Here is a 25,912-nt window from a genome sequence, read left to right as displayed (position 1 = left end):
GTACCAAGAAGCGGCACTGCATAAATACTGAGCTGTACTATCAGCTTTCTGTCTGCCTGAATCTCTGCTTATAAACATCCCGTCACCAGTGCTCAGCCGATCGGCTAAGATCAGCTGGATATCTATAGCTGATCAACAAGAGGGGATTTTTGTACCATGAAGTTCCTTGAAGGTTGAATGATTTTTTCCCAACCTGCTTTGCCAGTAAACCATGGGCTGTAGAGCTACAGTGAGAGTAATGAGCATTTATCTGTGAAATATTTACAGGCCAGCAGTTCTGACCATGCTGCTAGCGATCATAGAATCATAGAATATCAGGGTTGGAAGGGACCCCAGAAGGTCATCTAGTCCAACCCCCTGCTCGAAGCAGGACCAATTCCCAGTTAAATCATCCCAGCCAGGGCTTTGTCAAGCCTGACCTTAAAAACCTCTAAGGAAGGAGATTCTACCACCTCCCTAGGTAACGCATTCCAGTGTTTCACCACCCTCTTAGTGAAAAAGTTTTTCCTAATATCCAATCTAAACCTCCCCCACTGCAACTTGAGACCATTACTCCTCGTTCTGTCATCTGCTACCATTGAGAACAGTCTAGAGCCATCCTCTTTGGAACCCCCTTTCAGGTAGTTGAAAGCAGCTATCAAATCCCCCCTCATTCTTCTCTTCTGCAGGCTAAACAATCCCAGCTCCCTCAGCCTCTCCTCATAACTCATGTGTTCCAGACCCCTAATCATTTTTGTTGCCCTTCGCTGGACTCTCTCCAATTTATCCACATCCTTCTTGAAGTGTGGGGCCCAAAACTGGACACAGTACTCCAGATGAGGCCTCACCAATGTCGAATAGAGGGGAACGATCACGTCCCTCGATCTGCTCGCTATGCCCCTACGTATACATCCCAAAATGCCATTGGCCTTCTTGGCAACAAGGGCACACTGCTGACTCATATCCAGCTTCTCGTCCACTGTCACCCCTAGGTCCTTTTCCGCAGAACTGCTGCCTAGCCATTCGGTCCCTAGTCTGTAGCTGTGCATTGGGTTCTTCCGTCCTAAGTGCAGGACCCTGCACTTATCTTTATTGAACCTCATCAGATTTCTTTTGGCCCAATCCTCCAATTTGTCTAGGTCCTTCTGTATCCTACCCCTCCCCTCCAGCGTATCTACCACTCCTCCCAGTTTATTATCATCCGCAAATTTGCTGAGAGTGCAATCCACACCATCCTCCAGATCATTTATGAAGATATTGAACAAAACCGGCCCCAGGACCGACCCTTGGGGCACTCCACTTGATACCGGTTGCCAACTAGACATGGAGCCATTGATAACTACCCGTTGAGCCCGACAATCTAGCCAGCTTTCTACCCACCTTGTGGTGCATTCATCCAGCCCATTCTTCCTTAACTTGCTGACAAGAATACTGTGGGAGACCGTGTCAAAAGCTTTGCTAAAGTCAAGAAACAATACATCCACTGCTTTCCCTTCATCCACAGAACCAGTAATCTCATCATAGAAGGCGATTAGATTAGTCAGGCATGACCTTCCCTTGGTGAATCCATGCTGGCTGTTCCTGATCACTTTCCTCTCATGCAAGTGCTTCAGGATTGATTCTTTGAGGACCTGCTCCATGATTTTTCCAGGGACTGAAGTGAGGCTGACTGGCCTGTAGTTCCCAGGATCCTCCTTCTTCCCTTTTTTAAAGATTGGCACTACATTAGCCTTTTTCCAGTCATCCGGGACTTCCCCGGTTCGCCACGAGTTTTCAAAGATAATGGCCAATGGCTCTGCAATCACAGCCGCCAGTTCCTTCAGCACTCTCGGATGCAACTCGTCCGGCCCCATGGACTTGTGCACGTCCAGCTTTTCTAAATAGTCCCTAACCACCTCTATCTCCACAGAGGGCTGTCCATCTCTTCCCCATTTTGTGATGCCCAGCGTAGCAGTCTGGGAGCTGACCTTGTTAGTGAAAACAGAGGCAAAAAAAGCATTGAGTACATTAGCTTTTTCCACATCCTCTGTCACTAGTTTGCCTCCCTCATTCAGTAAGGGGCCCACACATTCCTTGGCTTTCTTCTTGTTGCCAACATACCTGAAGAAACCCTCCCAGTTTCTTGGCCAAGTCAGATGGCCAAGTCAGATAGAGCAATCCAGCCAAGAATGTGGCTACTGCAGGAGAGTTTGATGGGATCTCATCAGTGTTGTTCTAAATTATTAACACTGCTATCAAAGTCAAACTCACATCTACTTTCATTATTATTTTAGTAGCTGAAATTACGTGCCTTTATTAACCAGGGATGCTAGACAGAGATATCATATAGAGGGGGCAATCACCTCTCTGAGACATAATGTAAGGAACCCATGACAACGAACAGCAGACACCATAATTGCCAGCTGAACTACCAAACTGCAGCCTCAGTGATAGAAACTAGGTCTTGCAGCTCCAAAACAAACTGGCATCTTCCATTTCAGTCACAGGAGAAAGTCTATCAGTTACAGTAGCATCAGTAAAAAAAATGAGGAGTCCTTGTGGCACCTTAGAGACTAACAAATTTATTTGGGCACAAGCTTTCGTGAGCTAAAACCCACTTCATCAGATGTATGAAGTAAAAGATACAGGAGCACGTATAAATACTTGAAAGGATTATGCCCAAATAAATTTGTTAGTCTCTAAGGTGCCACAAGGACTCCTCGATTTTTTTGCTGATACAGACTAACACGGCTACCACTGAAATCAGTAGTATCAGTGCTTACCCTGTGAGCATCAATTACTAGAGGAAAACACAGGGTCAGATTCCGCTGTCAGTTACCCTGTGTAAATCCAGAGTAACTCCCACTCCCAGTCAATGGAATCAGTGCAGATTTACAGCAGTGTAAATCAGATCAGATTCTGGCCCACTGTCACAGACACTTAAACATGCTGGACAATCCATCTGGAAGAGGGCAATACATACTCAGTGCACAGGTGGCTGCCCCTTCTGAGGGTGCTTGGGGAAGGAGGGGACAGGGCCTGGCAGCATTATAAACCCTGAGCTTAGGGGAGAGCAGTGACTCTTCTGGACCTTCTTTGGGGGCAGGGGGGCACACAGAGTGCGAAGGGGCAGGGAGGAGGACCAGTGGGTACATGGCACCATGCCTCCACCCCCAGAAACCAGCAGGTGCAATGGGAATGGCATGCAGGTGGGAGGATACGCTGTGCCCTAGAAATGGGTATGGCAGTGGATGTGCTCCCTCTGTGTGCTGGGGAGTTCAAGGAGGTCTTTTTTCTTCCCAGTGTATAATACCTCCCAGGGGTCTCCCTGGAGCAATGCATCATCATGCCCCCCACTCTTCCCCTCCCCTTCCTCAGAGTTCTGCCTACTGGCCTGATATAGCCCTTACCCAGCATGTGACAATGGGTTTAAATGGACATTCCAAAAGGCAATGATTAAATTAGTGCTGATGGTCATCACCCCCCACAATACACACCATCAGTAGGGGCTCATATAAAGATATTTCAGATTTGGGGGGTGAGAAGAGAAAGAAACATCCGAATTTAAATGACAGAGAGACCTATTCTTAGGGCTTCCTGCAGTGGTCTGCTACAGTGATGCTCCCCAGTCTCCAACCAGCTGCAAATGAATATGTTCTCCTACAGAAAAGCTACGTTCTGGATATTTAGAGCTTTGCACAGTGACTCCACGTGAAACTAAAGGAGAAAAACAGGAAACGAATGGTTTGTTGTTAGGCTAAATCCCTAAGTGGGATGCAAATTACAAGTTGTTAAAAATCAAAAGGTCTTAATGGTAATTCTTATTTCTGGCCACTGATTGCTGAATGTGTCCAACACAAAAGCTGCTAACTGAAACCTGAAATAGCTAGTGCTCTTAGGAAGACAGGTCTCTCTATCTGTTTATCCTGTATTTATACAACTGGTATGACGGTTGTGAGTGCATTAATTTATGAAAGGCAAGACAGGAACTAAAGATACTATGTTAATGTTGTTATCTAGAGTATTAGGAGTTGAGACATCGTGCCCTATCTCTTTGGAAAGGTGACTTCCCCTTAGACTTGCAGACAGGTCTAGGATTTGGAGTCAGGACTTCAGTCTCAGGATAATTAAACTTTTCAAACGTATCGCTGCACTATGTTAAAAAAGAGAGAAATGTGTCAGAGAAATCCCCCTTTGGCAGTGTTGTTGTAGCCGTGTTGGTCCCAGGATATTAGAGAGACAAGGTGGGTGAGGTAATATCTTTTATTGAACCAACTTCTGCTGGTGAGAGAGACAAGAGCGCGTCTGTAGGTGTGTGTAAGCTCAAAAGCTTGTCTCTCTCACCAGTGGAAGTTGATCCAATAAAAGATATTACCTCACCCACCTTGTCTCTCTAATATCCTGGGACCAACACGGCTACAACAACACTGCATACAACAACGTGATATCAAAATCAGTCCACGTGACACTGTAGCAGGGCAGTTACCCTGCTCCTGGGAGAAAAGGTAGGCTGATTGGAGAAGTGGCCACAGCTGGGGCCACATCTAATCAGGTCACAGCAGGCCCTGATAAGAAGGGCTAAGGGTGGAGCTAGGTCACAGTCTCTCTCCAGCCTTAGAGGGAGAAGGACCTAGCTGCCTGGGAATAGGGTACCTGAAGCAGAGCAGTGCTGGGGAAAGGCAAGAGGAGCTGGGGAGCTCGAGCCTGGCAACTCCCCAGTCTGAGGCCTTGCTAAAGGCCAAAGCAGGTACTGGGCTGGGAGGTGCAGCCCGGGAATAGGCAGAGGCAGTTGGTCTGACCCCCTTGCCAATGATGAGTGGCCATTACAGACTGCAGTCTGCCCCAGTGAGAGGGGGCTAGATGATGACTGGCAGTAGCCACTGAGGCAAGGTGGGTGTAGAGGGTTGGGGGAGACCCAGCGTGTGGGGGTACTGCTGGGGCAGAACCCTGAGGAAAAGGGCACTGGGGTCCAGAAGGGACATAGGGGGCCTGAGGCAGGTGAGACACCAGCCACCAGGAGGTGCTCTGAGTGCTGGAAGAGCTAATTCCCAAACAACCAGCAGGAGGCGCTGCTCCTCTGAGTCTTCGTGCTGTTAGAGACACCTGTGAATTGTTTTAGGCTAAGCATCCTAAAACTGTCCAAACCAGCATTAAAAGCCATCACAGAGCTATTTTATACTCCCCAATAACTGAGCTACCAAACTTAAGTTGTTGGTTTGTTGCAAATGTCTATGACACTGACTAAAGGTGAACTGACTCCTAGCTTCAATTTTAATAAATATGTCAAAATCTAAGAACTTTGGTCTTCAAGGGTCCCATGAAAAGTACAGGCCTCCCTGTCCACACACCGTGCAGCTGGTCTCTTCTACAATGGGGCATTTCTCCTTCACTAGAGACCCTGGGACTAATCAAAATTCTAAGTGGTTTAGCAGGCTCTAGCTCTTTCTGTTATATGTATTTCAAACATCGTAAAGCAGAAACTGATAAATGCAATGTATCTTTGTGAACGCTAGAAGGAGTGCAGGGAAAGAGAAGAGAGGAGAACAGCACGATTCAGGTTAGAAGCCAAACGTTATGCAGCTTGCTTTGTTTTTCTATGCACACAGGGATCTGGTCCTGCTCCCATTGACACCAGTGAGGCAGGCACAATGTACAGAACACAAGCTTAAACAATTACTTCATTAAATGAACCATTTAGCCAAGGATGCATGTCATGATACATTACGGTAGGCGTCACAAGGTGGCGCTGTTATATATAATCTTTCCAAATTCTTTTTCTGAATGTGCAAGCAAGTTTTTATTCATGGAAGAAGATGTGCTGTGTTGTTAGTTTGGGGGCATGCAAGCTGATATGTGGAGGGAGCTGTGCGAGCAGCAGGAGAATTTACTGTCTGCACTGGGTTCTGCTTGAAAGAGGGCTTTGGTGTTGGGCTGAGGTTCCTAGGAGATGGGATTGCCCCGAATGCTCTTTGCCCATCTCATTTCAGAGCTGATGTACCTGCGTAAATTAAACAAGTTCTACTCAGCATATACCCAGAATCTTCTTCACTGATTTCTCCACCACTAGGAAGCCAACTTGCAAAGCTTGGGAAAGTCTGCTACAACTCAGGGAAGGGGCAATGCTGGTGTGAGAATGGGGACACTGGTGTCAGAAAAGACAACAATACAATAATATACTTTAAGTCAGAATTATTATTTGTATTACATCAATGTTTAAGGCAGGGGTTGGCAACCTTTGGCATGTGGCCCATCAGGGTAATCCGCTGGCGGGCCGTGAGACATTTTGTTTACGTTGACCATCCATAGGCACGGCCCTCCACAGCTCACAGTGTCTGGGAACGGCGAACCACTGCCACTGGGAGCTGCGGGGGGCTGTGCCTGCAGACAGTCAACAAAATGTGGATTACCTTGATGGGCCGTGTGCTGAAGGTTGCCGACCCCCATCTAGGGACCCCAACTAAGATCAGGACCCCTCTGTGCTAAGTCCTATACAGACAGAGTATAAAAGCTAGCCCCTGCCCTGAACAGCTTGCAATATCAACAGACAAAAGAGACAAAGTGTTGTGGGGGGGATGGGGAGGGAGAAATAGAACATACAAGCAGAATGAGCATTGGGATGATTTGCAAACAGCATGCTAGGTCCTTGATTTTTCTTGTTGTTGTTACTTTGTTTCTTTTTAAAAAAAATAATTGGAGGGTATTAGCTGAAAAGAGACCAGGAATGCAGAGGGCCATTACACGGGGTGTTATAAGAAGAAAGGGAGCACAGAGGGCATATGAACTGAGCCTGAAGTCAAGAGTGGGTGAACTGTGAATGAATAACCAATCATCAGAGGGCAAGGATGACCCTGAGCATGTGGGCAAGACCCATCAGCCAGACATCTGGGAAAGAATTTTCTGTAGTAACTCAGAGCCCTTCCCACTTAATGTCCTGTCACCGGCCAATAGAGATATTTGCTACTCGCAGTCGCAGATGGGCCACATGCCCATGTAGGCAGTCTCATCATACCATCCCCTCCATAAACTTACCAAGCTCAGTCTTGCAGCCAGATAGGTTTTTGCCTCCACTGCTCCCCTTGGAAGGCTGTTCAAAACTTCACTCCTCTGATGGTTAGAAACCTTTGCCTAATTTCAAGCCTAAACTTGTCGATGGCCAGTTTATATCTATTTGTTCTTGTGTCCACTTTGGTGCTTAACTTAAATAACTCCTCTCCCTCCCAGGTATTTATCCCTCTGATGTTTTTTTATAGTGAGCAATCATATCTCCCCTCAGCTTTCTTTTGGTCAGACTAAACAAGCCAAGTTCTTTGAGTCTCCTCTCATAAAATAGGTTCTCCATTCCTCTGATCATACAAATAGTCCTTCTCTGCATCTGTTCCCATTTGAATTCATCTTTCTTAAACATGGGGGGACCAGAATTGCACACAGTATTCCAGATGAGGTCTCATCAGTGCCTTGTATAATGGACTAACACTTTCCTATCTCTATGGAAATACCTCACCCGATACATTCTAGGACGGCATTGGCCTTTTTCTGAGCCACATCACATTGATGGTCATAGTCATCCTGTGATCAATCAATACACCCAGGTCTTTCTCCTCCTCTGTCACTTCTAACTGATACGTCACCAGCATATAGCAAAAATTCTTATTAGTTCATAAGTACATGACCTTGCACTTTGCAGATTCCTTCTCTTGTTCACAGGAGGGAACCAGTCTCACAACCAAAAATATGTTTGTATCAGCAAAGTGATAAAACACATTCTGCATCCCTGCTGGAGCTTTGCTGGGTGGAGCAGCACCGCCTCATCTTGACCTAACACACTGCTCTGTTTTTTTAAATATCAAATTTACTGTAAATTTGCTGCGCTGGGTTGGCAGAGAACAAGCTGAGAATGTGTCAACTTGTTTGTACCTCTAAATCCAAACCATCCTTCTCAACAAAAATGGACTAAGCTATTGCTGTAAACAGCTAACCTCAGGGAGTGGATGGCTTGGGAGTTAGTGATGGCCTTTAGAGCTTTTGTCAGAAGGCTGCCAGTTCAAATCCAGAAAAGGTCAGTAGGAATAGGTGTTCAGTGGCTTCTGTGAAGCACGACTGGTTGGTCTCAGTCCTATTCTGAGTGGACACACAATACCTTCCCTCACAAAGGGCACGCTTGTTGGCAGTGCCCCAAGAGGCAGAATACCGATGGGGGCACATCGGCAGCATGCGGCAGAGGGGGAAGCCTGCAGAACTGCTACTTGTGCTATACCTGCTTTGTGTGTAAACAGAGGATCCAGCTCACCAGGGCTATTAGTCTGGCACCTTTCACAATCTGTTTATTGACTAAGGGCTTGAGAATCTATGGAAAGATCCCCATTGACTTCAGTGAGCCCTGGATCAGACCCGTAATATGGTTTAACTGAAAATCATGGGTTTGGCAAATCTTGAGGGTAGGAGAAGCAAATAAACATGCAAGAGTCTTTTACGAACAGGGGCCAAGGTAGGCAAAGCATGGAAAAGATGTTCCAAAAAGAGGGGCCCATTGTTCGAGCGTTACACAAAGACAGAGAACAGTTGCAAATAAGGCTACTGCATGCAGTAGCAAGTGGCCAGGCGGCATTTTTATTTTTATTCAATAAATTGTACCACCACATTCAGGGAGGCAGTGTTACCTAGTGGCTAGACCAATCAGGTGACCTTGGTTCTATTCCTGGTTCTGCCACTGGCCTGCGGGGTGACTCTGGGCAAGTCATTTCCCCACTCTGGGTCTCAGTTTCCCCACCTGTAAAATGGGGGTGATGACACTGACTTCCTTTGCAAAGCACTTTGAGTTCTACTGACGAAAAGCCCTGTATTTGTATTACAGCACAGAATGATACATGATATGCTTTTGCGTTTCAAGCATTTTCTCTTCGGAGGACTGGAGAGAAGAGGATTCATGTTAGTTGCTTGGCTGTGAATTCTGTTCTCAAGGTAAAAACAATAAATCTGATTCTGGTGGTATTACAGATTACTAAAACTTCAATTTTGTGAGCTATTTTGGTATCCTCAGTGCCCTTTGATGTATCTGTAGCCTTCTCATTTATTTACATCCTCTGTCTCTCACGCCCCGCCCCCCATCTACTGTACAGATAGGCACAGAGGACAAAGGTCTAACAAGAGACACTAGTTTAAGAGCTGTTGTTTCCTATAATTGATTATCGTTATTCATTTAAATTGTTTAAGCATCTCAGACAGGCTACTGAGCTAATGATATTGATTCGTGCTAAGCACCCAAATTAAACTATATTATTGAAGCATGTACGAAAATCAATTAATCCAGATGTAATTATAAAGAGGTTTACAATGGTCTCTGTGAGCAAAATCATGCAATTGTCTCTTATGGTCTATTTACTTGGGGCCCAAGACCATCAAACATGCTGTGTACGCTCAGAGTGACACAGTCAGGGACCATATGGGCACCATATGTGTTTGTGCAGCAGGGATGGAGAAGCTAACCTGAGCGGCTACGCTGCCTGCGTACACAAACAGCCTGACCTGCAAACAGCTGTAAACCAGACTGCCGGTCACAGCCCTGATTTAAAAACAGACTTGTAAAGAGAGCGCCAGGGCAGATCCTCTATTGTAGACAGACGCCTGCCCTTCTCCTTACACTGAGAGTTGTGTGTCCATGTAGAGAGGATCCCTCTCCTGAAGTGGGCCTTAAGGGCTGAGCACGAAGGCCTGGGTAGGTGGGATCTCTGTGCCATACCTTGGCTCTGTAATCAGGGGAGCAGGGAGAGATGCCATGTCCACAGCCACAGAAACATTTTTAGAGTGGCAGAAACTGAAAATCAGTAAGAGCTAGTGGTGTTAGGTTGCCTGGTCCACGCTGCTGTCAGAGCAGGAGTATTACATATATATGTACACACACTATGGTGCTTGGTCAGGTTTGAGTGATTCAGACAATTGGGTTTTCATCAGTCCTCCCACCGGGATGTTGTTGCACGGTATAATGTGCCTCAGACCTGGCCTACACACAGCTTTGTACCAGCACAACTATGTTGAGTAGGCGTGCAATGATTTTTTTTTAACTCGATATAGTTATGCTGGTACAATTCCCAGTAAAAAAGTGCCTGACGCTGGTATAGTTTATGCCTCTTCCCACACAAGAATAGGTACACTAGTAAGCACACTTTTACTGATATAACTGTTTCCATACTATAGGGGTTAAGAACATAAGACTGGGCATGCTGGGTCAGAGCAAAGGTCCATCCAGCCCAGTATCCTGTCTACTGACTGTGACCAATGCCAGGTGCCCCAGAGGGAGTGAACCTAACAGGTAATGATCAGTGATCTCTCTCCTGCCATTCTGCTCCACCCTCTGACAAACAGAGGCTAGGGACACCATTCCTTACCCATCCTGGCTAATAGCCATTACGGACTTAGCCTCCATGAATTTATCCCCAATTCTCTTTTAAACCCTGTTATAGTCCTAGCCTTCATAACCTCCTCAGGCAAGGAGTTCCACAGGTTGACTGTGCACTGTGTAAAGAAGAACTTCTTTTTATTTGTTTCAAACCTGCTGCCCATTAATTTAATTTGGTGGCCCCTAGTTCTTATATTATGGGAACAAGTAAATAACTCTTCCTTATTCACTTTCTCCACACCACTCATGATTTTATAGACCTCTATCATATCCCCCCTTAGCCTCTTCTTTTCCAAGCTGACAAGTCCTAGCCTCTTTAATTTCTCCTCACATGGGACCCGTTCCAAACCCCTAATCATTTTAGTTGCCCTTTTCTGAACCTTTTCTAATGCCAGTATATCTCTTTTGAGATGAGGGGACCACATCTGTACGCAGTATTCAAGATGTGGGCGAACCATGGATTTATATAAGGGCAATAGGATATTCTCCATCTTATTCTCTATCCCTTTTTTAATGATTCCTAACATCCCGTTTGCTTTTTTGACTGCCGCTGCACACTGCGTGGACGTCTTCAGAGAACTATCCACGATGACTCCAAGATCTTTCTCCTGATTAGTTGTAGCTAAATTAGCCCCATATTGTATGTATAGTTGGGGTTATTTTTTCCAATATGCATTACTTTACATTTATCCTCATTAAATTTCATTTGCCATTTTGTTGCCCAATCACTTAGTTTTGTGAGATCTTTTTGAAGTTCTTCACAGTCTGCTTTGGTCTTTGGGGCTATATTAACTAACCTTGTACAGTTAACATGGTACAACTTTTGTGTGTAGACACAGCCAGTCGGGAAAGTTTTCTTCGTACGTAGACTAAATTTTAACTTTTGTAGATGTCATCCTATTACCTCTAGCTAATAGAAAACCCTTACAGGAGATGGAGCATAGATTAGTGGTTAACCTACAAATCTGATAGGTTGTGTCTATGTCTACCACCGATGTTGTACAGGTCACTACACACCTCTCTCTGCTTCAGCTTCCCCTCCTGTAAAATGGAAAGAGTAATACTTACCTTACAGGGTGTTATGGGGATTAATTCATTCATGTTTTGAAAATACTTTGCGGTCCCCTGATAAAAGGTGAATAGAAATACTAAGTACTACTCCTAGGAAAAAACAAAGGGACAGGCGTTTTTTGCAGTTTTAATTTTGATCTTCACCTGTAAACTAAGTATATTAGCATTATGGGGTCTACTAAGGAGTCATAAAATGGTGGAAACCAGAAAAACAAGGAGCCAACCACTATTTTAAAGTTTTGTCTAATATGGTTTATGCCAAATCCTGCTGTCTTGGACTATAATCTGGTTTGGGTTCTAAAAAAAACAAAGTAGGTTTCAGGTTTTGTGGAGCTGTATTTCTGAGGGTACGTCTACACAGCAGCTGGGAGGGTACTTTCCAGCACAGGTAGTCAGAGATGCGCTAGCTCTACTTGAACTAGTGCCTAAATGGCGACAGAGGCAGTGACTCGGGATAGCCACCCAAGGACGTACCCAGATGGTCAGGAGGGTTACTCAGGCAACTACCCTTAGCTGTCGCCTATGCCACCATGGCCACACCGTTACCTGGAGAATTTACGGGGGGGGAGAGAGAAAGAAACAGAGAGCGACACATACACAAAGACAAGGGCAATTTTAACTATCTCTTCTAAGCAACACTGAATGCTTAATTGTAGCTTTTACAGGAGAAATATGGAAGTTGAAAGCTTTGGTCCTTGGTTGAAATAAAATAAAAGGGATGAAGAGATCCAGAGTGGCTGCAGACCAAAAGTCACATGGCTGCAGCACAATGCAGTGCACTGAAATATTTTTGAAGAAAGGGCTGTTCTACATTATTAATGGATCTGATGATTTATTTAGAAAAACCTATGCTGGGCTGCTTATGAATGCATTAAACTGCTCCTGTCTTTCAAAATAATAATAGGCAGTGATAATGACAATAGAGAAGGGAGACTATTAAATACCCCAGGAAGGAAGATTATCCATTTCATTCTTGAAAAAATTACTGAATGTCCCAGCTTCATATAGTGCTGAAGTTTTAAGCTTCATATAGTGTTTAACCAGTATTTAGCAGGTGATATGGCCCCTGCTTCCTCCAGTAGCAGTTTAGCAAATACATTGGATAAAGATTTTCTTGAGAACATCAGGATATCTTCCAGGATTTTACTGCTAAAATGTTGTATGTTTCTTTGTGGGGCTACAAAACAATGATCCTGTTTTGTTATAGGAACATAGGAGTAGAAGGGACTTCCAGGGTCAACAAATCCAGTCATGTCATATGATCAAATCAAATGCACCTTTAGATTTCTAGTAACTACCTGTTCCATGCAGAGTTTAGCAGCCATTTTGTTCTCAGAGCTGGCTCTAGCTTGTACTAGCAGAGAAACATGCATATTGCACAGTAGCCGCTGAAGTCAGTTGATACCAAGCCCTGCTCTGTGGCAAGGGCATTGACCAAGACTTTCCATAGTGACTAGTGGTTTTCGGTATCTCTATGTGTGAGTGCCCAACTTAAATTACCTTAAAGGAACTTGCTTATGTAAGCAGGGGAATAGTCCCTCTATTGTGGGGAACTTTCCTGGCTTCTGCACTACCCCGGTGAAGTGGGCTAGCGAAAGGATCGGAGTCCTCGCTCCCATTTCCTTTACCCAGTGGCCTCCCTGCCCTTGAGGACTCCCCTTCCACACTCCTGTCTGGCAGAGTCCTCATAACCCCAACAAGGCTGGGCCCAGGATTCCTGGGGGGCTCGACCCCCAACCCTGCTGTGGTCACCTAGGACAGGGGCTAGGGTGTCCCCACTCCAGAGTACTCTCTCTGCACTGGGCACTTCTCTGACCCACTGACCATTACATACAAGTTAAAGCAAATGCAAGTTATTTAATCAACAATTTTAAAAAGAATAAGTAAAAATAAAAGGCAACACATCAACCCACTCTGTGGCAGGGAACATCACAAACAGTGTCTCTGGAATGTCAGGGCAGTTCACAGTCTGCTCCTTGTAAGTCCCAGGCCTTCTTCCTAGGCCCTGGCTGTGCTACAGGGATGCTGTGGGTTGGACACTCGCTCTGGTGGTGGCTACATGCTCTCAGGCTCTAGGTGGCAGGGCCCTTCTTCCCAGCGTTGCCCCCGCCCTGTCAGGGTTACATATCCCCCTCCGAGTCTGGCCTGCAGAGCCTCCTGGCTGAGGCGTCTCCCTGTGCTGGGCCCACTGCCCAGGGTCCCCCCTCGCTCTCCCCAGCTGCTCATGACACCCAGCTCCGGACTGCTCCAGCCCCAGCTCCGGCTCCAGCTCCACTTTGTCTTAGCTCCAGCTCCACTCTGCCTCAGCACTGACCTGCTTCGTGTGCTGCTTATCTGGCCCCTCTGGCTCTGGTTGCTGCAGCTCCCCTTCCAGGGCAAGTCTGCTCTCTTTGGGCTGTGCCTCTGGCTTTGGGGCTGCAGCTCTGCTCCCCAGCTCAGCTTGGGCCGCTGCTTTCTCCTTAGCTTGGCCCCACTCTGTCTGACCCAGGCAATTCCAGCTCACACGTAGGACGGGACCCTCCTGACTCCCTGATTAACCTGCCCACCCTGTCATTCAGGCTGACCTGGAGCATTAGCCTCTCCCCATTGCTCCTAGGGACTGGCAGTCTCAGGGTCCTGATTCCCCATCGACCCTTCCCCCTTTTAGTACTGGGAGCTAGCAACTAAAACACCCCCACTGCATGTTAGTAAGGGGGCAATAGTCCCCTTACACTTAGGCTTAGCACTTTCTAAAAATCAGGGCTCCTTAATGTGTGTCAAGGTAGGCACCCAAAATCTTTCGTCGCTTGTAAAAATCTTGGCCATTTCTAACCTTTTCTAAACCTGATCCACTTCCACAGAGACTAGCCTCATGCCTTATTCATTCTTTTTGTTTTCCTTAATCAACAAGAACTCATTTTAGAGTGGACATGCATGTTTTGAGTTAGTGTACGGAAACAGAACTCTTGCTAGCATAAAGACAGCAAATGCCAGAGTCTGAAAGGAAGCAAAACTCTATCCCAAACTTCTGATGTGCTCACTAGTAGCCTGTATTCTCTTCTATGCAGCTTAGAACAATTTCAGACTCATTTTCAGATCACATTTTTATTTTTTGCACAGCTTCTCTGTAACTACACTCTTTTGCTATGTTTTTATTGTTTCGTTTTTAATTTCATGCTTCTTTCTTTATTACTTGCAGATATAACTTGTCAAACTCCCAACCAGCTAGGGGCAAAGCTGTGAAAGACAACCAAAATCATGTCTGCAAGATTTGGGGGCACGTTTGTTTACCTAGGCAAAAGCCTCCATTGATACACGCCATACAGGTGCTCTTTCAGTGCTGTTAGGATATAGATATTCAGGCCTGTCTGTAAAGGCCTATACTCTAAGAATTTAGATGTATTCCTATCACTTGGCTAGTTAGAGGTATAAAAGAAAGAATCAAAATCACTGTCTGCCAGTGTAAGGGCCTTCTCTTACTGTGACAGTCTGAGGCCCTGTTCTTAGGCTAAGGCCTTTGGCTAAGCGACAGAGGCAGCCATAAGCTGGGAAGTGACCGGTCTCATCCTCACATTCCAAACTAGTCACATTGAAATAAGGTGCTATTGGGCTGTTAGGAATTTAATCCTGTCCTTATAGTGCCTATCACCTCCAGAGAAAGGGAAGTGCCTAGAAGCTGTAAAAGGAAATTGAGGTTGATAGTTTTCTGTCTGGTAAGAACTCACTTATCAATAGACACAGCTGGGAAACTCTTATGTCTTTACAGATGTAGTTGTGAAATCCTCACTTCTGTATTGTTTTGTCATTATAGTTCCCACTTTGCTATTGTTTATTGGCATGGTCTCTGTCTGGTTCTGTGATTGCTTCTGTCTGCTGTATAATTAATTTTGCTGGGTGTAAACTAATTAAGGTGGTGGGATATAATTGGTTAGCTAATCCATGTCAGGATTGGTTAGTTAAATTTTAGTAGAATGATTGGTTAAGGTATAGCTAAGAATATTACTATATAAATTAGGGGCAAACAGGAAGTAAGTTGGGATTCGAAAATAAGGAAAAAGGAACTTGTATTTAGCTTGCTGGAAGTTCACCCCAATAAACATCGAATTGTTTGCACCTTCGGACTTCGGGTATTGTTGCTCTCTGTTCATGCGAGAAGAACCAGGGAAGTGGGAGAGTGAAGGAATAAGCTCTCTAACAAGTGCATTTCCAGAAGTGTGACCCTGAGGAGTAGTGGTCACCTCCACAATGTGTAGCAAAAAACCAAAATGATGTCAATTTTTCATCTTGCCTTCTACTGTAGTCAACACAGCAGGCCTGTTTCTGAGCTCTCTTTTACGGCTGTTAATCAGAAGGTTTCCATTGGAGCTAATGGAGATACAGCCAGCTAAAGGAGATACAGCCTACTCCTATTGTTCCGTGAGGGACAACCGGTTCTAAAAGGGCTTCTAAATTTAACCGGCCAAAAGTGGCGCCTTAGGCACCGACTCCACGGGTGCTCCAGCCCTGGAGCACCCAAGGGGAAAATTTGGTGGGTGCAGAGCACCCACCGGCAGCTCCCCGCCCCGCGGCCGGCCCCAGCTCACCTCACCTCTGCTCCGCCTCCTCCCCTGAACGCGCCGCCCCGCTCTGCTTCTCCACCCCCCCCCCCGGCCCCAGCTCACCTCACCTCTGCTCCTCCTCCTCCCCTGAACGCACCGCCCCGCTCTGCTTCTCCAGCCCCCCCCCGGCCCCAGTTCACCTCACCTCTGCTCCGCCTCCTCCCCTGAACGCGCCGCCCCACTCTGCTTCTCCACCGCCCCCCCCCGGCCCCAGCTCACCTCACCTCTGCTCCGCCTCCTCCCCTGAACGCGCCGCCCCGCTCTGCTTCTCCACCGCCCCCCCCCGGCCCCAGCTCACCTCACCTCTGCTCCGCCTCCTCCCCTGAACGCGCCGCCCCGCTCTGCTTCTCCACCCCCCACCTCGGCTTCCCGCGAATCAGCTGTTCGCGTGGGAAGCCGGGGCAGGCAGAGAAGCAAGCAGCGGCTTCCCGCTCAGGCCCAGGGAGGTGGAGGTGAGCTGGAGGGGATTTGCGAGGAGGGCCGCCCGCGCCACAGCAGGTAACCCACAGGGGAACCGCTCCCCGCCCCAGCTCACCTCCGCCACCCTCAGCCTGAGCAGGAAGCCGCCGCCTGCTTCTCACCTCCTCGGCTTCCCGCTGAACAGCTGATTTACGGGAAGCCGGGGGGCAGGGCGGAGAAGCAGAGTGGGGCAGCGCGTTCAGGGGAGGAGGCGGAGGCAGAGCGGAGGTGAGCTGGGGCCGGGCGCAGGGTGGGGAGCTGCCAGTGGGTGCTCTGCACCCACCAAATTTTCCCCGTGGGTGCTCCAGCCCCAGAACACCCAGGGAGTCGGCACCTAAGGTGCCACTTTTGATGTGGTCAGTGGGGGAAGCAGCCGCTCCCCCTGCTCCCCCCAGCTATGCTGCCCCGCCCCTAGGAGCCAGAGGGACCTGCCAGATGCTTCCTGGGAGCTGCCCCACGTAAGCACCGCCGGGACTCCCCACCTCGCCCCCAGGCAGGTGCCTCTGGCACCCACTATGGTAGCCCATGAGACCCTCCTGCCCGGTTCTGGGGACAGTCAGGGGACAGGGGAGGGGGGTGCATCAAGCAATGCAGGGGGTTGGATGGGGCAGAAGTCCCGGGGAGCGCGGGTGGGCAACAACCCCCTCATGGGGTGATGAGGGAACCCGTTGTTAAGATTTTGGCAGCTCATCACTGGGTACAGCAATATGAATGCAGAATCACACTTCATATCTGCTGAACACTAAAGTGGGTTTTCCCTGTGAGCAGTAGGACACAATTTTGCAAAGGTGCATGCATGTGTTTACACCAGGGTAGTATTACCCTTTGACTTAAATGGAACTACTCACAGTGCAGAAGGTGACGCAGGTGTATAAGTCTCTGCAGGACTGGATCTGAGATATTTTATAGGAGACAGTTTTTAAATTTAGGGGTTTTTACAGCTGGCTTTCAAGAATATTGTAGAAACCGTCATTGCAGGGTGACAGGATTCTGGCAGAAGAGCAGCAGGCACCAATCGGCATAAAGCGAACTTCATGTCCTTTCCAAAGTGAAATGTTATTGGTGGAAATTTTGTAGCAAACGTTAGGATGTTCCTTCTCACAGCAGAGGAAAAGATCTTTAAGATACCGACCACAATTCAAATCCACCACAGAACATAAACCTCTTGGATAGGGCCATGTCATCTTACTAGAGTTGATCAAAACTTTTCATCAATTTTTTTTCCAAACAAACGAGAAATTTTTGCAAGAAAGCTCCATTTTTGTGGAAAACCCAAACCTAAAAAGTTTTCAGCTTTTACTGTTTGATCAAAAATCTGAAAAATTCTGATAGACCTAAATCTATAGGTAGATACAGACAGATTACAAAACTGAAAACTTTTCATTTTCATGTAATTGTTTTCGTGGAAAATAAAATCCATTTCCTGAGCAGCTCTAGTTTGTGCTGGTCCTTGAACAGTGAGGCCTGATCCTAAGTGCAGGCTCTATGCACTGCAGTAATAAAAATGTTTAATGATAACATGTTCTGGGGCATTCCGTGATCAGTTCAGTTCCCAGGGGATACAGACGTAACAAAAGCCACCATCACAAGCAGGCAGAGTTACTAGTGACAGAATGGAAATGAAGACAGTGAACTATCTTCTCACTCTTCGAGCCTATCTACAGTAGGGGAATTTGCACAAATGCAGTTGCACGAGGGACAACTCTAATGCTGCACCAGTGTGAAATGGGGCTTGGGCAGGTGCAGCTTATGCTGGTCAGAGGCATTAGCTCTAGCACGAGGTATTATAGGACACTCGCACTGCTGCAGCTTGTGCTGTTCCTGACTGCAAGTAGACAGGGATTCAGCTAAACATTCAAAACCGCTTTAAACATTCACTTGAGACGTAGAAGCAGGGAGGGGAGTAGCAAACAGAAATTAGAAACCTACCAGCAAACAGCATCTTTCCTGTGAGCATTTCCGCCAGGATGCACCCTGCCGCCCACATGTCAATGGCTTTGGTGTAGGCGTTAGGTGAGAGGAGCAGGCGTGGAGATCGATACCATTTAGTTACTAAGCCTTCAGAAAGATAACCCTGAAAGATTAAAAATATACAGGTCTATATAAATAACTTTGGAAAACACGTCATCCATCCCTGCCTTTTGCTGTCTAATCGCCGGTGAAGGGATGAGTTTAGAGCTCGTAATCCCAGCTTGGAAAGATTTTGCTTTAATTCGTCCCAGTTACATCATGAAGAGGCAGGCCGCATTTTTTCCCCTTTCAAAATGTCTTGAAAAAGAGGAATGCTGAGACAAACTATCGGTACTGTAGGAAACAGCAAGGCTGACATCCTCACTGTGCCTGACGGTGAGCGGTAAATTTAGTCAAACTGTGCGAGTGTGTATATAAACACACACAGCTGCACAGTGGTGATCTCCAGGTACCAAACTGCAGAGCCACACGATTGCCCCTTTTACCACTTCCCCTGCACTCTGACCATAAATCCCTCCCCACAGAAACGACCACTGCCTTTGCAAGTTACTGATAGCTTGTTTTAGTGATGGCTGGAGAGCTGCATTTACTGCTACTGACTGCCTACTGATTGTAGCCATGGCTAATTTAAATGACAGCATCCTATTATTTTCGTTACCCAATTCTGCCCGCCTGCCTCAGACTGTGTGCTCATTTCATCTTCTCTTTTAGACTGCAAGCTCTTCAGGATAGGGACCGTCGTTTACTACGGGTCAGCATTTGGGGTTTTATACTGCTGCCCATCTCCGTAGTGTATAAGCACCGTCCACACAAAATCAGTAATGAAAGATAAGTGAACTTAAAATCGCAATATTATTTTGCATACAAACGCTATTTTAGATACTTGTTAAAGGATTCAGAAATGTACCATATTAAATCCAATTCAGCAAAGCACTTAAGCACATGCTTAAAGTTAAACAAATGCTTTACTGAACTGGGGCTAGTTATAATTTTTTTGTGTCTCTGAAATCTGTACTGTGGACCTATTGTTTCTATGCAAAGCACCACAACATGAGAGTGGACGGACTGATAAATTTGATCCGTCAGTTCAACATTTTACTATTGATCTGGTTTTGGGTGGGGGGCAGCAGGGTTAAACAAAACTTAACTGTTCTGGTTTTTGTTTTGTTATTTTATTGTCCAAGCATTTAGAAATATTCCCAAGTTAAAAATCATCAGTAATGCACAGAAAGACACACCGCATATTTACTAAGCTCATTTGTTAGTGACTGTGTTTGTATACACACAGACATCAACACCTTCAAAGTGTAGATGAAACTGCAGCCTGAATCATAATACTGAAGCTGTTAAATAGCTGACACTGCATAATAACTAGCTGTAGAGGAAGAAATCCTGAAAGCTGCATGTATGATCCTGTATCTCACCTTAACTGGTACCTCAGAGAACATTAACTCTGATGAACTTGCAGGGTTTTTTAAAATACAATTCACTGTTGAAATTTTGCATGCATTAATCAGTTTTCTGCAGGGGCAATGGGCTTACATTTTATTCTGAAGTTTACATGAATGATTCATCAGCTTTCATAGTACCAGCACATGACAATCTGCTAATCACTCCTCAGTGTTGTTAATATCAGAATAAAGTCTTGCATGGAAAGGGGGTCCTGATTCTGCTCTCCTCTACTTTAGGATCAATGCGCCAAATTTTGCTCAGAGTTTCACCAAGGGTTTGGGGTGCAGGGTGAGGCTTTGGGCTGGGGCTGAGGGGTTTGGAGTGTAGGAGGAGGCTCCAGGTTAGGGCAGGGGTTTGGAGCCTGGGGTGGGGCGGTAAGGGCTCTACCTGGGGGCATGGGTGGGGTCAGGGCAGGGGTTTGGGGCCGGGGTGGGGTCAGGGATGAGGGGCTTGGGGTGCAGGATGGGGCTCTGGGCTGGGGTTGAGGGGTTTGGAGTGCAGGAGGGGGTGAGGGGCTGGAGCAGGGGGTGAGGGGTGCATGCGCTGGGTGGCGCTGACCTCAGGTGGCTCCAGGAAAGTGGCGCCATGTCCCTCTGACCCCTAGGTGCAGGGCAGCAACGGGAGCTCTGCATGTTGCCCCCATCCGCAGGCGCCGCCCCCCACAACTTCCATTGGCCGTGTTTCCCAGCCAATGGGAGCTGCGGAGCTGGCTCAGGGTGGCACCTGCACTGTGGGTAGGGACAGCGCGCAGACCTCCTGGCGACCCCTGAGCCGAGGAGCCAGAGGGACATGCTGGCTGCTTCCAGGACCTGCGTGGAGCTGGCCGCTGCGGCCAACCAGACTTTTAGTGGCCCTGTCAGCTGTGCTGACCGGAGCTGCCAGGGTTCCTTTTCGACTGGGCATTCCAGTCAAAAACCAGACACCTGGCCACCCTTGTGGGTATACATCACCAGACTGGCAGTGACAGACAGTGATTTGTAGTCATTAAACTACCCATCATTCCCAGTGATCAGATTGGACCTGCATCTCTCATGGCAGCACCCTAGATTCTGTGTTAGGTTCACCTGCTGCCCTTATCTTTAGTATGGAAGTTTAGCATGTCCCAGAATGCAGTGCTCCATCTTCCTCTAAGCATCATTAAGGTTGAGCATTGCTTGCAGGCCTCAGGCTGTATCTCCATATTAAATTATGGCAGCCACAGGTTACCCTATGTGACTCTGAGGTTGCAATTTTCCCACAGGCCACATTTCGCCTGTCTCTTATCTAATTCCTTCAAAACGACATCTCTGTTGTCTCAAGGAGACTCTGAAAGGAAAGCAGTGCGGACGCTATTAATTGATGAAAGAGGAGACTGGGCTACAGGGAGCTTCATTCTCTGAGGTCCTTGGGATGTAGGAGAGTCCCTCATTACCAGGCAATTAAGCATTTCTAGTGACTGTTCGGAGGGAAGCTGAGAAGAGCGAAAGCAGAAGCCACAAGAAGCAGCAGCTAATTATGGGAATGGAGTTGAGCAAAAAGTGAAAGGCCTGCAGCAAAACAACTAACTCCATTAACCCAGGAGAAGATGGAAGTGGGCCAGCACAGAGGACGAGCATCAAATGAAGATATGGTGGGAGAATACCAACCATGTAAGAAGAACAACAGCACCCTCTCCTCTCCTGAGGAACATAAGTACATAAGGGGATTTAAGACAGACTTCTTGTGGAGATGGGTGCTGACCCTCTCCCCACCCCAAACTCTTGGGAAAATCAGATTTGGATTCCAACTTCGCAGATAGTCCCCATCTCTATAATGGGTCAAGTCAAAGCCCTAGATGTGAACACACTGAACTCTGGATCTGAACTGTCGCAAACTGTCGCTGTCACTTTGCTGCTTGGTCCAGCCATCTGCTCTGCAGAAACAGGTCAAATTCTCTTAGGCCCCAATTCAGACACAGACTGTGACACAGATAAGTGCCAGGTAAAAGCGGTGTGCAGGACAGAACTTGGGAGGCCTGACCCTGGCCAAGTGAGAGCACTGCCGTGTAGTCACCGAGTTACCCCTGCCTAGTCATGCCCAAAAGGAAACACTGTAACTCAGTGCCCCATGATAGGAACAGTGTTTGTCACTCTCTCTTCAGACACCTCCATTTGTTCTCCACACTGTCCATTTTTCACCCTGTGATCCTGTGAGTAAAGGAGCTGGCGAGCTGTGGCCTGGACATCCCTTCCTAGCGCAGAGGACGATGCCTAGCATTTAACCATGTGGTGCCTGTGTGGAGCCACTTCTAACAGGAGCCCTGCACCCGCAGGCAACCTGCTGCGCACCAGGGTCTGAATAGCAGACCTACATTACTAACCACATGGGTCTCTGCCACTTGAACTAAGTCCTCTCCCTGGCAGTTGTAGCAGCCTCAATAACCTCTTAAGGGTACCAGTTACTAGAGGGGGGCAAAGAGCAGATAATACTTTTATGCATGTGCTTGTGAACTGACACAAAGCTACTCCGAGGCACATTAGAACCAGTGTGAATCCCTGCATCAGGTGCGACAGCGAGTTTGTGTGGCATGATCTTGGGTTGCTGTGGGCAGCATGGAAGCAAAGTGTGATTAAACGTGCACAGGAGATTGTCTTTGAGAAGCAAAAGAAAGAGACAATTTACCACTTGTGCTTGTGGGCTGTATGCACCATTGTGTTAAGCCGGTGTAGGGTGGGAACCCATTTATTTACAGGAAAGGTGAGCATGGTGTCCAATGGTGAGAGGAGGAGATTGGGAACTGGATCTCTTGGGTTCTTTTCCCAGCTCCTGTAAGGTATGCACAAAAGGAAGAGCACAGCAACACAAAAGAGAATGCGTGGTGGTTGAACTTTTTCAACAACCTCCCCACTGCATTCCCCTGAGGTGGTCATTTGTAGACACTCCCTGTGCTTGCTGGTTGGTTGCTGAGGATGACATTTCGTTTTGGAGCCCAGTTTTTGCACAGACCCCTGAGTCTCTGCTCTGTGTTACAGGTGTGCTGTGTGTTTGTACTGACTGAAATAACAAAGAATCCTATGTTTTCAGAAGAGAGAATCTGCATTTTGACACGTGTTACACTCAGTCATTGATTCCTTGTGGGACTCTGAGCAAATCACTCAAACTTTCTGTGCATCAATAACCCCTTCTGTAAAATGGGTGTGATACTTCCCTGCCTCACAGGAGTGTGGGGAGGCTTCATTTGTAAAGCGCTTTGAGATCAGCAGATTAATCGCACTATTAAACTACCCCAAATCTAGAAAGAAAAGGTGCGAGGTGACATGTTCTTGTAACATGCCAGGAAACACAGAGTTGTATTCAGAATGTGCAAAGCAATCGAAAACTTTAGAAAATATATTTGTTCAATATGTGTTTACTCCTTCAACAAAGGGATCTCTAAAATGAGAGAAGATAAACATTCTCTAGCTGGGCAAAGGTCACCAGTTGGGTACGTCAGGGTCAGCAATTGAGAACACACTTGTTTATAAGAACTGATTTAAAATGTTTATTATTTGATCAGCCAAGTAAAGAAAAGGTCAGCTGTATAAATACATGATACCTCCTAAAAGGCCAAGATAAGAACAATTTAGCCATTTAAATGGCTGAGCAAAGCATAACCACGGCTTTGTTCTTCTCCCTGTCTAGGCAAAGAACCAGTCACCTCCAATTGGGTGTTGTTCAGATGGCTCACTCACATTTGGGATTAGCCTTGGCTACACTATTCTTGTACTTGTTAAGGGTGGTATTTATGTCTGTTCCTGTATGAGGGCATTAATGGGGAAAAGGTGCTGAGAGCTCTTCTCACACACTTACCCCAAGAGGCAGGTAGAAGGGGAATAATGGCTCAGTGGTTAGATGCTAGCTCAGAACTGGGGAGACCTGGATTCAGTTTCTTGTTCTGTTACAGGCTTCTTCTGTAACACTGGGTAAGTCACCTAGTCTCTCTGTGCCTCAGTTCCTCAACTGTAAAATGCGGATAATAGTATTTCCCTCCATCACCAGGGTGCTCCGAGGATAAATACATTAAAGACTGTGAGGTGTTCAGATACTATAGCCATGTAAGGTTTCAGAGGAACAGCCGTGTTAGTCTGTATTCGCAAAAAGAAAAGGAGTACTTGTGGCACCTTAGAGACTAACCAATTTATTTGAGCATGAGCTTTCGTGAGCCACAGCTGTGAGCTCACGAAAGCTCATGCTCAAATAAATTGGTTAGTCTCTAAGGTGCCACAAGTACTCCTTTTCTTATAGCCATGTAAGTACCTTAGATAGGCATTATCTGGCGCAGAGCGTGAGGGAGGAAGAGCCAATCAGTGCTACCCCTTGTTAAGCTTCCCATGAAATCGAGATATCAACCCAGAGTCTTAGGATAGCTGAGAAAGAAATGAGCAGGAACTGTCAACTCTGAGGGCAGTACACTGTATCAGGGTGAATGGCACTAGAGTGGGAATCAGGAAACCTAGGTTCTATTCCTGTCCTAGTCACTAACCACCAGTGTGACCTTGGGGAAGTCACTTCATTTCACTTCTATATATCTCTGTGTGTCCATCTGCGAAATAAGGCACCTGAACAATGCCCATGAGGCACCATGGCCCCACTATTTCAGTTTTTGATATTTTGCTGAAAACTTCTATTTGTGGGTATTTTGTGTGTCAGCAGAATGTTTACATTTTCCGCAGCATGCAGACCCTTGTAGCAAAATTTTATTTAGTCAAAACCGCACTTTTCCATCAGAAAAATTTTATCTGGAAAATTTTCAACCAACCTCACTAGCTCCTCCTTGATGTGTGTGTCCAGTCCCCATTACTGTCAATCAGAGTTATGCTTGTTTATCAAGAGAAATACTAGCACCGCCTTTAAAAATGATCATGAAATGGATTCAACTACTAAAAAGCCCAACACAGTATTGTCACTCATTAGGGCAACCCTGGATTATATGGCTTCTGATCAATGGTACACTATGATCCATTTTTATTGCATAAAAGCAGGGACAGCTAAATGCAACAAATGAAAAGGGAGAGTTTATATTTTTCCTGTCTTTCCATAAATACAGGTTTTGTTCTGATTTCTAAATGCATGAATCACTACTTTAATCAACAGCATTTGCTATTAAAAGAATGCTGTAATTTCTCTCTCCCTAAGGTACAAATTAATTGAGACTGATTAGCCGAGCATTTGTTGTTAAATCAGATATAGCACACAAGCCCTGAAGTGTTATCAGATCAGACTATTGATTTTCAGACACTGCTATTATTCACTCCAACGCAGACACTCTCCTTTATTGGAAGCTATATAAGAAAATCAGCAAACGCTTGTTGAGTAACATATGGAAATAAACAATTTGGGGCAATTTGTTTTTCTATTCTCCAAACGCTCAGAAGTAATAAATATTATAAACAAACCAAGCAAACAGAATAACGAATCCAATATTGATTAGGCTGATATCGATCCTTATATGTATAACAATTCAGGAAAAACACAAATGGGAAAATACGAAAACAGAAGCACATACAACCATCTGCGCTTCTCTTGTATATACACCCATTGTCTCTTGCCTTCTAATTAGACTGTGCATTCTTCCAGGCAAGACTATCCTTTTGTTAGGTCTTTGTACATAGACTAGCACAATGGGGCGCCCTGGTCTCTAATAACGTCCCTTAGGTGCTACTGTAATACAAGCAACAAGAACAAAAAGACCCCCAACACTTCATTACAAGAAGTCAAAGTAGAATGAACATTCCTATGAGCAAGTGCCGTGAACCACAGCTCTGTACACTATTAGAAACTAGTAAGTATACAACTATCTTATACTCACAGTAAACCAGACTATAAGCATGAAATTGATCTCATTCACTGTGCTGGCCCTCTGCATGGATGAATTTCACCCTTGAGTCTGTGCTACTAAAGTTAACTAGAGATGGGCCTGATCCACAACCCTGAAGAAGTGACTCTATAACTGATAGAGCTAATCATCTAGTGAGAATGATGGACACTAGACCATCATAGATGGGTATTATCTATTCAGAAGAAAGAGAGCAGC

General features: G+C 46.3%; 1 protein-coding gene across 6 annotated transcripts in view; it reads right to left on the bottom strand.

Annotated features, from left to right (window-relative positions):
- Positions 1-25,912, bottom strand: part of MAPK4 (mitogen-activated protein kinase 4) — a 161,537-nt gene that overhangs the window by 15,598 nt on the left and 120,027 nt on the right. For all 6 annotated transcript variants that reach the window (XM_048850387.2, XM_048850390.2, XM_048850389.2 and 3 more), the window contains one exon: positions 18,388-18,532. In XM_048850387.2, the coding sequence (XP_048706344.1) occupies positions 18,388-18,532 (145 nt within the window). The remainder of the gene's footprint in view (positions 1-18,387; positions 18,533-25,912) is intronic.

The sequence above is a fragment of the Caretta caretta genome, chromosome 5 (assembly GCF_965140235.1).
Source record: "Caretta caretta isolate rCarCar2 chromosome 5, rCarCar1.hap1, whole genome shotgun sequence".
NCBI lineage: Eukaryota > Metazoa > Chordata > Testudines > Cheloniidae > Caretta > Caretta caretta.
Note: the sequence above shows the minus strand (reverse complement) of the source record. Positions and strands in the feature narration are given on the sequence as shown.